Source organism: Pezoporus occidentalis, unplaced genomic scaffold (genome assembly GCF_034315485.1).
Source record: "Pezoporus occidentalis ecotype Australia unplaced genomic scaffold, CSIRO_AGI_Poc_V1 ctg189, whole genome shotgun sequence".
NCBI lineage: Eukaryota > Metazoa > Chordata > Aves > Psittaciformes > Psittacidae > Pezoporus > Pezoporus occidentalis.
The window spans coordinates 271,159-287,901 of NW_026913737.1; the positions used below are offsets into that span (position 1 = coordinate 271,159).

The 16,743-nt window shown below is 47.2% G+C and overlaps 1 protein-coding gene across 2 annotated transcripts; it reads left to right on the top strand.

The window, feature by feature from the left end:
• Positions 1 to 5,291: 5,291 nt before the first annotated feature.
• FASLG (Fas ligand) lies at positions 5,292 to 14,582 on the top strand. Of its 2 annotated transcripts, XR_009964321.1 has the most exons (5): positions 5,292 to 6,001; positions 6,293 to 6,338; positions 9,236 to 9,289; positions 9,714 to 11,141; positions 14,294 to 14,582. XR_009964321.1 is itself a non-coding variant. In XM_062616183.1 (4 exons), exons 1-4 carry the CDS (start codon positions 5,372 to 5,374, stop codon positions 10,106 to 10,108), a joined length of 1,125 nt encoding a protein of 374 aa, XP_062472167.1. In that variant the 5' UTR covers positions 5,292 to 5,371; the 3' UTR covers positions 10,109 to 12,754. The 2 variants fall into 2 exon arrangements, 1 of the variants encoding a protein (XP_062472167.1); XM_062616183.1 differs by lacking the exon at positions 14,294 to 14,582 and having other exon boundaries at positions 9,714 to 12,754.
• The last annotated feature ends 2,161 nt before the right edge of the window (positions 14,583 to 16,743 follow it).

A 16,743-nucleotide genomic window follows, 5' to 3' on the forward strand; every position in this document is an offset into this window, starting at 1 on the left:
ATATCCCTTCTCAAATTTAAGAATAGTAATTTTAAAAGGAGATACCAAGGAGCTTTCTGCTTTTTCATTAGAGTCACTAAGTCACAAATTAGAGGTAAGGCTTTTGGTAGGGAATGGAGATGAAAGCAGCTAGAAACAAAATCCCAGGGAAGTCAGATGAAGGTCCTTTGGTGTTTTGGGAAGTTAGTAGGTCACTAGTGTCAGGGTGCTTGTGAAATGAGATGGGCACTCTTGTGTTGGGCTCTCTGTGTGCCAGACTGATGCCATAGGGCCTGAATTTGCTGAGTGACACAGCTATATGTGATCCTGGTGGAACTCAGTAAGGATCTCAGGGTAGATCCCAGGGGGTTTGTTGTTTATTTCTTGTTTGGGTGGGTGGGCTTGGTTTTGGGGTGTTTGTTTTGTTGTTTTTTTTTATGGGCTGGGAACAGCTGCTGCCAAGGAGGAATAAAATTGTCAAATGCTAATGAGGCCACATTGGCTGTCAGAGGCAGCTGGTGATCTCCAGAGCCAGGGCATGGGTCCTGCTGTGAAGGGTTTGTGAATGCAGTTCTCAACCGTCACTGGGCTGGACAGGAAATCAACATCTGCACGTTCACTGTGGTTTTCCTTGCCACCTCTGGCTGACCACACCACCTTGTTCTGTGACTAAGCTATTATGTGTTTGAAATGACAGGCTTCTCTTTCTCGGCTGTTTAAGCAATAGGTCCCATTATCTCATAACCACTATATCTCATTTCTTCCCTTTTGTTACAGACACAAAAGAAAATCTTGCTCTGCTGCTTTCAGTTCTTCCTCTCAGCTGCTTTGGCTCCTTCCCTGCTTGGATTCTTTCCTGCCTCGGGTCAGAGTCCTGTGCCACTTCTGCTGAACCCGGTGCTGCTGTCTACTTGTTGGGGTTCACGGTGAGCAAGATAACAAAGCACCTTGTTCACTGGAAGAGGACCATATTGAGCACCCTAATGCCTGGCCAGAGCTGTTAGAAGCAGATTTTGAAACCTGCTCTCGATGTGAATGTCTCTCTCATGAGCTGTTGGCACCAGCATGTGGCTTTACGTATGCCACAAATGCTTCTAGCGAAGAGAGAAAATGAAAAGCATCACCCTCATCTGGGAAACTGAACTGTTAATAAAAAAGCCACAAGTAATAAAGAGATGACACTAAGATGTCAGTGCTAACTGCAAGGCTGGGTGAATTCCAGTGTCTTCCACGCTCCTTGGAGTCTTCAGTGGATAGAGATCCTGCTGCCTTTGGAGGCATTCCTCATGAGCCTCTGTTCCAATGTTCAGTCAAAAATCCATAGTTTTTTTGCACAGACTCCTTCAGCTTTGGCTGCCGGTTAGTGGCTCCCTGGGAGGGTTTTTTCCCTGAAACGTAAGAGCTCTCTGCTGCTGGAAATCATCCCCCTCTGACAGGTTTTTAACACAGTCTGTCCCTCCCTGCCCATCTGCTCTTGAATGGACTGAGTTGAACATTTTTGCTGTCCAGCAGTTATTGCAACTTTTGCTTGAGCCCCTCTGAAGCTGAACACAACCATGCAATGTGGGTTCTGGGCTGTTTCTACTTGTCTAGTGCTAAATGTGAGTTTGTGCCTATGGAAGCCCGTGGGCTTTCCCTGCTGGAAGCTTGTGTACAGCTGGTATCCTCTCTATCAGTTTCAGAACTGTGTTTTCTTTCCAGGATATTATTCTCCACCTAAAGTTTTATCTGTAGTCTTTGTTTCTAGACTTGTTTCCTTCTTATAAAATTCTCTGTCCTCATGGTTACTCAGGGTCTCTTACCAGTTATTTTAATCTGCAAATATTGCTGGTGTAATATGTTGCCCAGTTTTTTCCAGATCTTTGGTAAAGGTGTTGAAGTAGCATTGTGCTGAGGACAATCCTGGTGGAAAATCAGAAGCTTTGTCCTACATGGTGCTCCGTTACTCTTTCCAGTGTACCAACCAGTGAGCATCAGTGGGTCCCATCTCTTCTGCCCGCTGTGGCTAATCCTCACTGGGCTTGCAGTAGCTGCCTCTCCTGGGTCTGATGGCACAGTTTAGCCTGGGACTGCAAAAGGTTGCCAAGGCTGTTAATATCTTGGGTTAATGTTTTGAATCCTGGTTTTTGAATGCAAATGATTCTCAACTTCTTCAGTTGTTCTTGGGTGCAATTTACGTAGCCCTATGGGTTTTTAACAGTTGCTTTTTAGCATTTCCACTAGTCACTGGTGTAATAGGAAATATTTGTTAATCACTTTCAGACACATATCTGACTGCCCAGAAACCAATGAGAGTCTCTCATACACCAGTGGTTCACACTTCAGTTTTTTGGTTGTTTATAGTATTATTTTCTGTTGAGTATTAGATCTCCATCATTGTTCAAGTCCTTTTCTTTGGTGTCTTTCAAGCAGGTCATCCTTTTGTCCTTAAATCTGCTGATAGAAACATCTAGCTGCTGGCTGATTCTCTTTGCTGTCAACATAAACTTGGTGTGTGTTGTTAATAACAGCTTCTGCCTCTCTGGGAGTGAGATAGCGATGGTAGGAGTTCTGAGCAAATCTTTTTTTGTTGTCTAACTGTTGCTTGTCTTTTGCTGTTCTTGGCAAAGGGGATTGATTCTCTAATAAGGGGATATGGAATATTTCCACTTGGAAATATTCCCTCCTGTTCAAATGACATGAGGCTGCTGAAAACAATGTGTGTATCTTGCAGGCTGAGTGAAGAGAGGATAGGGAGGCACGTAGACAAATCTGACCACCCCCTTTGTCCTTCTTGTGTCCTCCTTTCCTGCCCAGCTGTCCTTGCCCCATGTTTTAGGAAAGGTCAGGCTTGTCTAAATTCTGTCTCTAGGTTCTCTAGCAAAATAGATTCCTGTGACTTAAGTATCTACCTACAGCAAATTGTCTCACAATTATTTCAATAGCCTTGTTAATGTTGCATGTGGCTTGAGCAATAGGAAGTCAGCAGAACAGAGCTTGTAGGTGCCATGACACACTGCAAAGCCACAGCTCTGCCTGCCCTGTCTTCCAGCACATATCATCTTGGTGATCTCTGAAGATGGTGACAGGGGAAACAGTGTGACAGCAGGACCTGCACAGTAGAGTGTGCTAGGAAGGGAGAAGTCTCTAAAAGTATCCTATGCACCAAAAGATGGTCATTTGATGGTAATTAGTCCCAATCTTTGGCTTGCCACAGCATGTGGTATTAGCAGGCTATTGATCTACCCATCCAAAAGAGAGGATGCAGCAGCTGTGGCTGAAATGGCTTTCATTGTTTTAGTCATCCCTGCCTTCTCGCCCACCCATCAAAAAAGGCATCCTTGTGAAAAAAGGAAGCAGTGGGTGAGAAATAAGTGCTCTTCTGACATTTAAGGGAGACTGCTACTGTACCTTCAATCCCACCAAGATAAACTATCTGCATTAAGCAGTCAGTGTCAGGAAGAACTTGACAGCAGATCTCCAGGCAAAGCTGTGTGGTCAATGACTTCTGGCATGCTGGTCAGCAATGCCTCCAGATGACAAAGTCCTGAGCTTCAGTCTCTGCTCTTGGCCATCACTGTATTTTACAACAGTTGAATGGGCCACAGAGGGCATTAAAGAAACAGGAACTCTGATGCCCATGTCCGTGTTGGAAAGAGTCGTGGGCACCTGGTGCTCATTGCTCTGATAGCAAGGGAGTGCAGGCACTGCCCACTGAGTGAGGTGCCTCAGTGGCTGGTGAGTTCCCTCACATGTGGCTCAGGCAGTGGTGCTGGGGAGCTGCACAGGTAGGGTAGTGGAGAGTGTCCTGGCAGGAGAGATGCTTCCCCAGCCATCCTGCTGTCTCTCTGGGCTCCCTGTGCCATGGAGGCATCTCTTTTTCCCCATACCCAGCACTGGATAGCAGGCTGGGGTTCACCATGTGGTATGGGAGGTGCAGGGCTAAGCCCAGACCTTTTTGTGATCTCTTGTCATGACTGTGGGAGTGGATGAGGATCTTGGGCCATCTGGGGTGTGCTGTTCTAAGGTGCAGAATGAGGGTAGGCATGACCAGGGTTGAACTGCTGAAGCTGGAATTATGTTGCTTTTGTGTCTTTTATGTCAGAAACCTAGAAGTATGAGGATGAGCCAGGTGGATTGCTGAAACCTCTTGTGCTGCAGATCACTCTGCAACAAACAGCTGTGGTGAACATCTTCAAAAAGCAGTGTGGTGTCTGGTGGTGCAGGCAAGGCTTTGAGGACACGTCTGACTTACTGGTGTGGTTGGAGGCAAAGCTGAGCCCCTGTTTGGAGAAAAAAAAAAGCATATTTATGTTGTTAAAGCATGTTGTTTTCAGACCACAGTTTTGATGTTCAAGATTAAAGGCTGTGTGTCCTGCCACAGAAGAGACAAATCTCCAGGTTCTTCTTGTAGTGTTTCTGTTTTTATGTGCTATCCCAAATACACACTTCAACATAAGTGCAAGAATTGAAAGAGCAAACTGCTGTTTGTAATCCCTTGTGTGCGCCTGTAATTCTGTGGGAAAGTCTCATTGCTGCCCCTTAGAAATCTGCAGTCAATAAGGAATGAAAATTGAGAAACTGGAAATTGAGGAATGGAAATGTCCCTGTCTTGCCCTGTCTCATGAAGATTTTGTAATGAGCTCTTGTAACTGCTTGTGCTTGCAGCATGGCTTGAATTCTCAATCTTTTCTTGGAAGGCAAAAGAAGTTCTATCAAGATAAGTAGCCTAGTGTCTACCCTCGGCTTTACTCTTAAGTTACTCAGCCAGGTTAGGTCCCGCTGCAATGCTCAACGCTGACCTGAAGAGATGATAAAAAAAGCCTTCCCTATCTGAGACTTCTTCAGATTAGAAGAGGACTGTGGGATTTGAGATACTATTTGCAAAGGTAAGAGGGGCAGCAGAAGCTGCCAGAAGAGCCTGCTTGTGCCCTGAGACATGGTATGTTTCCCCATTACAGTACACCACTGTTTCAGCTTGGCTAGTGTCCTGCAGTGATTTGGTGTGGCTGAAGGTAGTCCACTGTGCTTGCTCTAAGTGGGCTGTTAATGGGGTAGCTCTGCTGTGGCTGCAGCGCTGACATCTTCCTGTTTTCTGATAGACCGGTTTTTAACAGTGGGATGGTGTCTGTGGCCGGTGTTTTGTGACTCACAATCTGTGCCCTATGGAGCAGCCAAGGAAAAGGCAGGATGTACAACGGAGAGGAGCAAGTAATTTGTCCTGTATGAACTAAGCAATTCCCCAGCACCCATAGATGCATTTGGGATTAGGTCTTAATCTTTCTGCTGAGGAGTCCTCAACTCTGCCTCTCCCCTCTTGTGCAGGGTGCTCTGCTTGTCATCCAGGACACTGCGGTGGAAAAACAGGTGTCTCTTCCCGAGTGGGCTGCTGGAAAGGGTGGTTGGCTGGTGGATGTGCGCTGTGCTGATTACTCAGCCCCCAGTTAGCAGCGTGGCCCTTGCATGTGAGTGCATGTACTTCCCGAGCATGGTTTTGCGTGAGCATCTGCCGCCGGGCTGGTGCTGCTGCCTCGCTGTGGGAGGAGCAGGCGGGTACCCTGAACTTGCAGCTGAGGGCGGAAACGCTTTGGGGTTGATGCTTGAGGCTTTTGTAGAGTTGCAGCATCTGAGCTGGGTGCTCTCTGCTGGAGTGATGCAGGCGTATAAAGGTAGATCTGTGTCTTCCCCCAAGGCTCAGTCTGGGACAGCCCCAGCAGTTTTTGGCTGCCACATGGAAGATCACGCTAAGCACGTCCAGTCCATCCCGCTCCCGGCCATGCAGCAGAACTTGAACTACGTGTATCCTCAGATCTTTTGGGTGGATGGCTGTGCCAGTGCAAATACTTCCTGCCCTCCAGCACCCCCCGTCGCTCCTTTCCCACCACCAGTACCTGACCGGAGCAGAAAGCCAAGGAACAACAGGGAAAGGAGGAGCACTGGCTTTCTGGTGATCTCCTTGCTGCTCCTGCTGGCCCTCACTGGAGTGGGGCTGAGCATGTTTCAGATATTCCACCTGGAGAAGGAACTGGCTGAACTCAGAGAGGTGAGGTCTGCAGAGGCTTTGGGGAAACAGGAAAAAAACCCTGAAAATTGGCTCTGAGGTGCTCAAGTGTTGCAAAGATCCCCAAGGGACATTTAAATGTTTGCCATGTAAGTGGGGGTGCTTATTACTGCAAGAGGACTGATGGGTCTATTTGGATGTCTTTGAGTGCAGCAAGGTCTTTCGTATGAGCACGGAGAATTAACCATTGTCAAAGACAGTCCTTGGCTGCTTAGGTGATGCCCCTGTGTTCTCACTCTGCTAAGACAGCTTGTGACTCTTCTCTTTTGACAGTCTGCCAGCAGTGAGCACATCCCTCCAGCTTTGGAAAAACTCATAGGTGAGTTAATGTACATAGAGGAGGAACTCCTCTGTGACAGCATGTGTGAATGATCCTGTTGAACTCTTCCCTCTCCTTGCCTGGGGTAAAGGCAGGGTCACAGCTTGATGCTATGAAAGTGCTGATTTCACTTGCTTGGCTGAAAAAAGATCTTTCTTTTTGTGATGGTGGGGATGTTGTCCTGTACTCTACCTGCTGTAGTGCTTAGAGGTGTCAGCAACAGCTTTCTGGGACAGTGTGCCTCCACCTTGGGACTCCCCAGGCCAGTGGGGCAGCGGTACTGGAGATGCTCTGCTGTAGAAGTGGTTTCTGGCTGTCCTAATCTATAGCAACAACATGAATAGACGGACAACAGCGATGGGCACTGCACATCTTAATTCTTTCTCTTCTAACTTGTTTAATATTTTTGGATGATGCAAAGGATTTAGTTTTCTTTGGGGTAGGGAATCCATTTTTTTTATTTTTTTTTCTAAACCCTTTTGGTACAAATTCTCACTGCAGCCAAAGCTAATTGAGAAAAGCCTGATTATATGTCTGGGGAGGTGTCTTTTATAAATGTCATTTTCACTGAAATAGCTTCTCACAAGAAACTGCCAATTTTTCTAAATTTAATTTAGAATCACAGAATCATAGAATGCTTAGGGTTGGAAAGGACCTTGAGGTCATCTAGTTCCAACCCCCCTTCCATGGGCAGGGATGACTTGCACTAGACCATGTAGCCCAAGATGGCCATCCCAAGGCCACCCGACAGAGATGGAGCATTCACAACCTCCCTGGGCAACCTGTGCCAATGCCTCACCACCCTCACAGTACAGAATTTCTTCCTTGTGTCTAACCCGAACTTCCCTTGTTTAAGTGTAAACCCATTATCTCTTGTCCTGTTGATACAGTCCCTGATGAAGAGTCCCTCCCCAGCACCCCTATAGGCCCCCTTCAGGTACTGGAAGGCTGCTATAAGGTCTCCACGCAGCCTTCTCTTCTCCAGGCTGAACAGCCCCAACTTTCTCAGCCTGTCTTCGTATGGGAGGTGTTCCAGTTCCCTGATCATCCTTGTGGCCCTTCTCTGGACTTGTTCCAATAGTTCCATGTCCTTTTTATGTTGAGGACACCAGAACTGCACACAATACTCCAGGTGAGGTCTCACGAGAGCAGAGTAGAGGGGCAGGATCACCTCCCTCAACCTGCTGGTCACGTTCCTTTTGATGCAGCCCAGGATACAGTTGGCTTTCTGGGCTGCAAACGCACACTGCCGGTCTATGTTCATTTTCTCATCAACCAACACACCCAAGTCCTTCTCCACAGGGCTGCTCTGAATCTCTTCTCTGCCCAACCTGTAGCTGTGCCTGGGATTGCTCCAACCCAGGTGTAGGACCTTGCACTTGCCAACATCATGAAGTTTAACCATGCCATCAGCCCACCTCACAAGCGTGTCGAGGTCCCTCTGTATGGCATTCCTTCCCTCCAGCATATCAACTGAACCACACAGCTTGGTGTCATCGGCAAACTTGCTGAGGGTGCACTCAATCCCACTGTCCATGTCACCAATGAATATGTTGAACAAGACCGGTCCCAACACCGATCCCTGAGGGACACCACTCGTTACTGGTCTCCAGCCGGACATTGAGCCGTTGACCACAACTCTTTGCGTGCGGCCATCCAGCCAGTTCTTTATCCACCAAGTGGTCCACCTATCAAATTTATGTTCATCCAGTTTAGAGACAAGGAAAAAAACCCAAAGAGTTTGAATCTGAAAGGAAAAATTTAAAAATAATATTTTGAACTTCAAAACTATTATTTTACTTTTACATTTCCTGTTAATGTTAGCAGTGAGGATATCACTTTTTGAAAACGGCCAAGTCTAAAGGAATTTTTCATCTCTTGACAATTTTTGCTACATCTGGAAAGGTGTTTTGTTTTTTTTTTTCCCTTGAGGATTTTGGTTAGTAGGAAAGTCAATTTCTTTTCAAGTATGTTCCGATACTGCATTAAAGCAATTTTGGAAATAGCAAAATTCTCTGGAAAGGGCAGTTCTGGTTCCCATCAACTCCCGTATTGATAAATTTTGCAATCTATTGCTTAGGAGAAGGGGGAGCTGTCATTTTAACTCGACGTTCAGTGGTCTGACCACAGTAGCCGAACATAAGCTATAAGTAGCAATTCTGAATTTTTTGAAGGGGATGAATAAATAAATAAAGCTAGAGAACTGGTCTAAAGGAGGAGATGCTGAGAAGGGAAGGATGGAGTGGGGATGGGATCCAAATATGAAGTCACTCTCCAAGTCCATCTCTCCAAGGGAAACAGAGCGCTCCAGGGAAGGCAGAATTTTCCCAGCTGTGTTCTGTCTCTGAAGAAAAGGTCTGCCTGGCCAGTGGAATGGTTTGCAGGATGTCTCAAGCGTCTCTGTTCTAGCTGTGAGGAGGGTTGGTAGTCAGCAAACAGAAGTCCATTGCCATGAGTACATCTGCCCTTGGTAGTGCTGGACTAGAGGGGGGGCACTAAAGCAGGCTCATCTATGATAGAAAATGAGCAGTTACCTTTGCGTGGCCCAGAGATGCTGGATAAAGGGGCAGCGTTGTCCCTCTCCTATATCCTGCATGAGAGGCCTCTGCTTGAGCTCACCAACTGAGCCATTCTAAGGTGGAAGCTCCTCTTGCTCTTTCCCCTTGTTTTTGATCACATCTGGGCTCTCTGCTGCAGCTCTTCCTTTTAAATTTCTCTTCTTGCCCTGCAGTGCTTGCTCAAGCACTACTCTGCCTTCCTGTGCTAAGCCATGGTGCTTACGTTCCCTGTGCTGCTTTGAATCTGCCCTGCTTTAGCTTCTTGGTTGTCTCTCTTCTGCTCTCTAGACTGGCTTCTCCATGGAGCACACAGCTAAACTCTTCCCTATTTTTGTGCAGGGCAGAAGGAGCAGTCAATGAAAAATGAAGCAAGGAAAGCAGCACACTTAACAGGTATGTGCTAAGGGGCCAGCAAAATGTGGGAGCACGGAATAGGGCAGACATGGCTGGGGTGAGGGGGTGACATAGTCATAGCTGTGAGGAGCACAGCTCACTCAGGCTTTCCTGCTTTTCTTTGGTAAGATGCACTCTGACATTGGGAAGTTACTCCACAGCTAAAATTTTCCCCTTGTTTAGGCTTTTCAATGAGGGCTCTGTCTTTGGTTTGCATCTGGGGTGTGCAGGGCAGAAGGCTGTCGGAAGCAGCTGAGGGAGATGAAGGTGAGAGCTTCCACCAGCCTGAAGTGAGGACAGGCTTTCCATGCTGCAGACAAGGGCTTGGAGAACAGCTGACTTGTTGTGACTTGGGGTGTCACTTGAGAAAAAATCACACAACTGCTTGTGCTTACTGCACTTTTTATCTTGTTCTGGCTCCCAGGAAACCCGGACCAGCGAGACCTCCCTCTGGATTGGGAACCCATCTCTGGCCATGCCTTCACCAACGGCATTCAGTACCGTGATCAGGGCCTCATCATCAATGAGACTGGTCTGTACTTTGTATATTCCAACGTGCTCTTTCGAGGCAGTGTCTGCACCAGCCAGGTGTTGACCCACAGCGTCTACAAGAAAAACCCAGCCTTGCTTGGTAGCCATGTGCTGATGGAGGACAAGGGCATCAACTACTGTACAGGTCAGAAAACATGGGCCCGGAAAAGCTACCTGGGGGCTTTATTCAAGCTCAGGAAGATGGACAGTTTGCATGTCAATGTCTCCAAAATCTCTCTGATTAATTTTGAGGAATCCAAGACATTCTTTGGCTTATTTAAGCTTTGAATGAGGCTGTTGGAGCATGGCCAGCAGCCCATGAGACACACTCAAATATGCGTGAGTGGTGAGTGCTGCCTGAGTGGCAGTGGCAAAGCCAGGGTCTTGCCCCATGAAGTTCTCCAGGAAACCATGTTTTGGTCTTCAGCATGAGAAGCCTCAAGCAACTGGTAAAGGTTTGGAAGTAGACCTCTCAGAAGCACCAGGGCTGTACTACACCAACCTGAAGAGAATCACACATTTTCCCCTCTGGAAAAAAAAAAAAGCAACCCAACAACAAACTCAAAATGTAGTGTCCTGAAAACACCACTGAAACTAGTTACTTGCTACCTGAGAAGATGCTGGTGCCAGCAGCCCCACATGGTGCCATGGCCTTGGTGAGCTTGAGCAGCAGGCAGGCAGCGTGGAGGCCCCTAAAGCTTTGTCTGCAGGTGCCTGGGCTGTGCCATGCCATGGCACACCGCAGGTGGTGGTGTGAGAACAAGTAGTGCAGAGGTCTCTCTACCCATCTCAAGCTATGACTAAGCACCCTGCCTGGGCACTCAGCACTGTGACTGATGTACAACAGGCACCTGCCTGCTAGCCGGCTACTTTGGTGCCATCAGTACATTTTGTGTTGTTGACTGTGCCCATCTCAGAAAATGTTCCCCAACCCCTTTATTTAACTCGTGCCCACTGCCTTGCAAGGAATGTGCCAAAGCAGCAGGGCCATGAGGGGGATCCCAACCCTGGAGAGAAAATATGACTGTTCTGTGTTGAAGGGGCTGGTGGGGAGGCCACATGCTCCACTGACAGAACCTAAACAACATAGTGGTGGAGAGCGATGGGGCCCAAGATGAAAGCAGCATCTCCAGCCCCCTTTCTGTCTTTTCAAAGCATCAGGGTCCCCCATGGGAAACTGGTTCTGTCACCCTCTGTATGGTGCAGGTGGGGTGGCATGCTGGCCACCATAAACAGTATGGCTATGGCTGGCCCCCTTATCAGGGGATATTCTCTCCTGAATAAAACACATCTGGTAAATAAAGGTATATTTTTCTAGTAAGTGACACTGTTCTCCCCTCATTTGGGCAGCAGGCTTCTGCAGTGACCCAAAGTCCTGAAGGTCTCTATGATCAACAGCGATTTGGGAGCTTGATCCCAGTTTGCTGCTTGCTTCGCAGGGCACAGTGTCCCTGCTATGGAGCTTTGGGGTTCCAGCATCGAAACATCAGGATTTGGGAACCAGGGAGGTGTGATGTGGGTAGCACAGACCAGACAGCCCAAGCCCAGTTTGGCCATCAGGAAGGTGACTGATCTCACAACACAGGCTTCAGCTTGAGTAGAGCCAGACACTTGTTGCGGAGCAGAAGTTCTGCCATCCCCAAAGGCATCATACTCCTCTGTGTGCCCCCTGGCCCTAGCACATGGCCCTTCTGATGTGGAAGTCTGAAGGTCAAGGAAAGGAAGGGGTGCTTTGGTGTTAAAAGCCCCTTATTTGCTCACTCTGGTTTCTGATTCATGAGCTCTTCCCTGCATGTGTTAACCCCAAGGCTATCTGCCACCTGTCCACCAGGCAGTACACAAAGGCGCATCATCTTTGTGGTCCAAAGTTCTCGAAACTCTGATGTTGGTCACAGCAAACAGTGGCTCTTCAGCAGCCTTTATTTCCTTTTCGGTGGTGCTGCTCTCAGCTCAGTGATGTGTGTCCTGTGGTTTGCTGTTTCTTGCTTCAGGGGAACTTATTTCTTTGAAACATGGAAGTAGACTAGCCACTAGTATGGCCAGTGTGAAGTGAACGCTGCATCTCTCTGCTCACACAAGTGTTGCTGCACTCAGATATTTCCACTGCATTTCTCAGGATAGAAAATCCCTCAGAAAGTCAAAGTTTAGGGACCTTTTTGTTTGAATTATGCTTTATTCTTGCTCCCATTCCCTCTAGTATCAGGGGGGCAAACCACATAGTGCAGGGACAGAGGCTTGGATCTAGACCCTGCCAGGAAAGGCTGGAAGTTGCTATCCTCTTCTGATTGCTGTTGGTGCTGTGTTGCTTTTCTAGTGACCGGGCATGCAAGTGAGGAGTAGGCATCTGTATGTACATGTGCCCTCAAACTTGCAGCTGTTTCTGTAGCAAAACTAGCCAAGCACATTGCATGCTTACTTTCTTTACTGGTGAGCAGCTTAGAGAGAGACAGTGGGTGCAGTGCCCAGGGGAATCTCACACAGATGGTACTGTCTCTGCTGGTACCATATTGGTGTGGGGCTGGAAAGATCCCAAAGATTTGTATAAATTGGCACACAGTAGCTCATCTAGGCTGTGAATGTAGTTAGCTCTGGGGCAGGATGCAGCAGTTGCTATTGCTGCACATCTGGGAGGGGCAGGGATCTGTTAGTCTTTTTATCTGAAATACTAAAGGCAATGCAGATCTGCATGTCTCAGGGGCAGTGACACAGTGCCACTCGTTTATATATAGTGACACTCATGTTATATATAGTGCTGGGATCTCCTAAGGTGGGCAGAGCTGGCTGATCCTGGCAGGATAAAGCTAGGTGCTGCCAGGCTTGCTCCTAAGTGAGAGAGCATCTGTGACTGTCTTGGGACAATAGCATGGCTGCAAGTAAGACACAGTGTTACTGCTTTGTGATCTCTTCCTCAAAGGTAGCTCTGAACTGCCCAGAGCAAATCCACTACTTAGCCTGCAGTCTCCAGCTAAAGATTCAAACTAAGGCTTGACAAGGTTCTACAATTTCAAACTGTATAGAGTCAATTTACAGGCTGCTTGTGCCTCAGTGGCTTTAGTAAAGACATCTGTTTAGCCAATGAACTGTAGTGATGTACTCATTGTTAACATTAACCACTTAATTGCTACTTAATGCTGCCATTATTAATAGCTCTTGGACTATATTTGGTATAGTAACCAAGGTGGTAAAAGGGACTGCTTTATAAGAAAGGAATGTGTGAATAGGGTCATTGCTACTTCTGCAGCAAAAACACAGTGGAAGCAAAGGGATGCTCAATGGGCTCTGAGAGACAGAGTATCAGCAGAGAGTGAGGCAGGACAAGCAATGAGAAGAGCTGGTGTGACAGTGGGTACTGCTGTGTGGTGGGTACCATTCCTCACAGAGCTGTTTGAGGTATCTGTTGAGACGGAAGGTGGTGTGCTGGCAAACAGCCCTGCCAGAGCCTGCTACAGCTCTGCTTTCCCCAGTGGAGAAATCCTGGTCAGAGAGGAAGAAATGTGCCCTGCCAGATATGGCTAGCATCCCTCATACCAATACTGCATATTGCATCCATGTGTCCTGACTCTTTACCAGTTCATGGTCAGTCCTGATGGGGAGGAAGGTAACTGGTACACAGCAAGGGCATGCAGGGCACCTGTAGTGTAAAAGCAAAGAACAGTTGCTGGTCTCCAGCACGTCCTCTGCATGTGCTGAGGCATCAGCGTGTCAGAGACAAGAAATGGAGCCACAGCATGGACTGGCTCTCAGCAGGCTTGCTCAGTTGCGTATCTTGGCTCAGAAACCTCACAGCTTGTTGTAGTTAGCTGGAACTCACACTGTTGAGGGGTGTTATGTGTGACTGTTTCTGTAGCCCTCTCCGGGAGAAGAGACGGCATGAGTAAGAATGAAAGAATTGATCTGTTTGAAGCCACTCAAATCCTGTGAGTTCAGACAACCACCTTCTATTTGATCTGACAAGTTTCACTGTTGCTTTGGGGTTGGCTTTTTTTTTTTGTGGTTGATTTTTTTCTTTCTTTCTTTCTTTATTTTTGTTACCTGAAGCCAGCCTTGGGCTTTCTAAGTTTCTGTTACAATGTCTTGTGGGGTTGCTTCTTCCAGTAAAGTTGTAAAGAGACGTAAAGACTGCCAAATTTTGACCCGTTTGGAAAGGAGCATTGTCTAGTGGTAAGAGAGGGGAGAAAAGGTGAAGGGAGTTAATTTAAATATTGCTGTTATTTTTCTGGCACTCTGACATGTGGGCATATTACATCATGGTTACAAAAGTGTCATTTTAGGCCTGACTAAGTGATTGAGGTTTAATGCAAACGAGAGGATAAGGTGAGTAAAGGGAGAGGAGGGGTTCTGATGCAAAGTGAGGCAAGTTATATGTGAATTTCTTGTTGATTTTAATTAAAAAAAAAAAAGAGAGAGAGTGAAAAGAAGAAAAACTTGGCAACTTCTTGCTGATTCATCTCTCAGGGTAATAGGGAGAATCAGATGCTCCATTCCCTGTACACGAGCGAAGCCCTGACATAGGAGATGTGGGACTGCAGGCTGTGGTGCAGGAGACTGCTGGCAGTGTCTGCAGTGGCATCTTCCACCAGACAAAGGTGTGAAGACATGCTCAGTTCCCTGGCCCCTGCCTTGGTGTGACCAGCAACGCCGCTTTAGGATCCTACCAGGAGGCAGTGCTCTGTCTGTTTACCTCTGCCAGGACATCAGCAGTCATACAAACAGGCACACAAGCTTTCTGTTGTGAAGTGTGATGGTTTTCTTTTTTAAATAAACTGTTTTTTTTTCCTCTGGGTAGCAAACATAAAAAGCTGTAGGTGGAATAACAAACCCAGCAAGCTTTACCCTGCCTCAGTTGTTTCACCATTCCTCAGCACACTCCATATGATTCAGGGCACTCTACAAAGAATCAGCTTCTCTCCCTGACTTACAAACCATCATAGAGATGTTGCATCTCTTTTTCCCATACCACACAACCAGTTTCCTTCAAAAACAACTGAAAAAGTCTTCTTGTCCAGTTTCCTTTTGTTGATAGGGATTCCTTCAGTTCCCCTTTGCCAGGTCATTCCTAGGGAGTGAAAGGCTGCTGAGCAGCTAGTTCCTGGGATGTTCAGCTTGGAAATCTGCACAGGACAGGGGAGTAGCTGGACTTTTGAGCCATGTGAATGAATATCAAAACTGGACTCCGTGCTCTCCTGAGCCCTGTGCTGGGGACATGCATTTCTCCTGGTGCTGCTGTTGAGGTTTATGTCAACACAGAGGCAAAAGATTTCAGGAAAAAGGACATGTGAGAGATACATTTGTCTCTCTTAATTGCAACAGTCTACAGGCTACTTGTTCATGCTGGAGATGCGGTGAACATGAAATTCCCTAAGCAGGGGGCAATCTGTTTATAGCTGGTGCAATTCTCAGCTACCATGGGGTCAACCAAAACACTGGCACAAGCTGCCCAGTCTCAGCACAAGCTTTGTAGGACATGCTTACAGAGCGGCTGGCTACCATTCTATTTATCTGTACTCCTTGCTAAGGTTTTTGCATGGGGAACAGCTATTCAAAATTTGTCTTTCATTAAAGTCCTGAAAGAGAAATCCAGACCATGGAAAATGGGAAATACTTTAGCAACAAAAAAGGATGGACGTCATTTGCTCTAATTCCCTGCTCAGATTGGACAGGAAAGGACCAGGAGAAATTCAGCATATTCAGGAGACAAATCCCATTGTTGCACTTGGTTTGAGTGGGGGCAGGTTGGCTGGATAGTTGTTATTAAATAAGCAGCAAATGTGTGCTGTTGCAGACTTTGTGATGCTCCTTGCTGTTATGCGATGCATGTCCTAGCCATGAGTGGTCCTGCCAGGCTGTGTGTGACTGTACATATGAACTGCTTTGCTGCTGAGAGAGAATTTAAGGTTTGCATGTGATAAGGAGTTATTGTGGCTTAGCCAGCTATTGTCTGTTAGCAGAGCTGTGGCCATAGCAAATGTGATATGTTGTCAGATCCTTTGAAGTTTGGGGGTGGAGGGGCATTTCTGCTTCCTGCTTGCAGCTGTGCTTGATTGTTTATCTGAGCTGCCAAGGACTTGAGTGAGGAGCTTTTGTGAGGGCTTCTCTGCCACCACAGTGTGCGAGTTTACAGCAAGAGTAAAGAATGACTGTTTTGAAGGTTTGCTTGAAACTCCCCACTCGCATCCTGTGGAAACCCTGCTTGCTGGGCTGGAGGATGTGCCTTAGGCAAGGCTGTTGAAGGAGAGAAGAAGGTGGTAATTTCTTGTTCCAGCTCAAACCACTCTCAGGTATTGTCTCCTTGCCCTTGAAATGTTTATTTTGTCATATCACATGTATTTTATTCTGCACAGGGGGGAAGTTCAGTGGCAAGACATGGTGTGATCCATCTGTCATGTCTATGCATCCACATTGCCAGTGGATCTAGTGTGCTCCCAGTCACAGAATAAACGTTTCAGACCTGGTAGGACCATCAGTTCTGTGCTACAAGAGATGTACCAGTGCTGCCCTGAGTGGTCCCTGATCCCAGAGTGCATATAGGAGAGGAATAGATACAGAGATGGTTCTCCAGTCTGGGGGAACCTATGCCTTAGTGCCTTCCCCAATATATATCAATGAAGGCTAGAGGCATCTAGTCTACTTAGGCTGTCAAGGAAAACCATGCCACAGAAGTCCCTTTCCTTTACTCTCATGCTGGAAATGCCACTAAGAAAAGCTTCTAGGTGCAGGTTGTAGCAGAAACCATCTTGTGGATCTCATAATTTCTACTGTGCTAGATCATCAGACAGGCTGAGAAGAGAAACAGAAAGCATGCAAGAGCCTGAAAATGGGCTTGGGACTTTGTACTGAGGGACAGGGGCAAACCTGTCCTGGCAGGGAACAGAGCACCAGCAGTATCCATTCCTGCTGGAACCAGGCTCTTTGCTGAGGGCTGA

Bases quoted from the DNA above. Each gene is read 5' to 3' on its own strand.
- FASLG (XM_062616183.1), top strand. From the start codon at position 5,372: ATGTGCGCTGTGCTGATTACTCAGCCCCCAGTTAGCAGCGTGGCCCTT. The intron at 6,002-6,292 runs GTGAGGTCTGCA...CTCTTTTGACAG, and splicing joins AACTGGCTGAACTCAGAGAG to TCTGCCAGCAGTGAGCACAT. The intron at 6,339-9,235 runs GTGAGTTAATGT...ATTTTTGTGCAG, and splicing joins AGCTTTGGAAAAACTCATAG to GGCAGAAGGAGCAGTCAATG.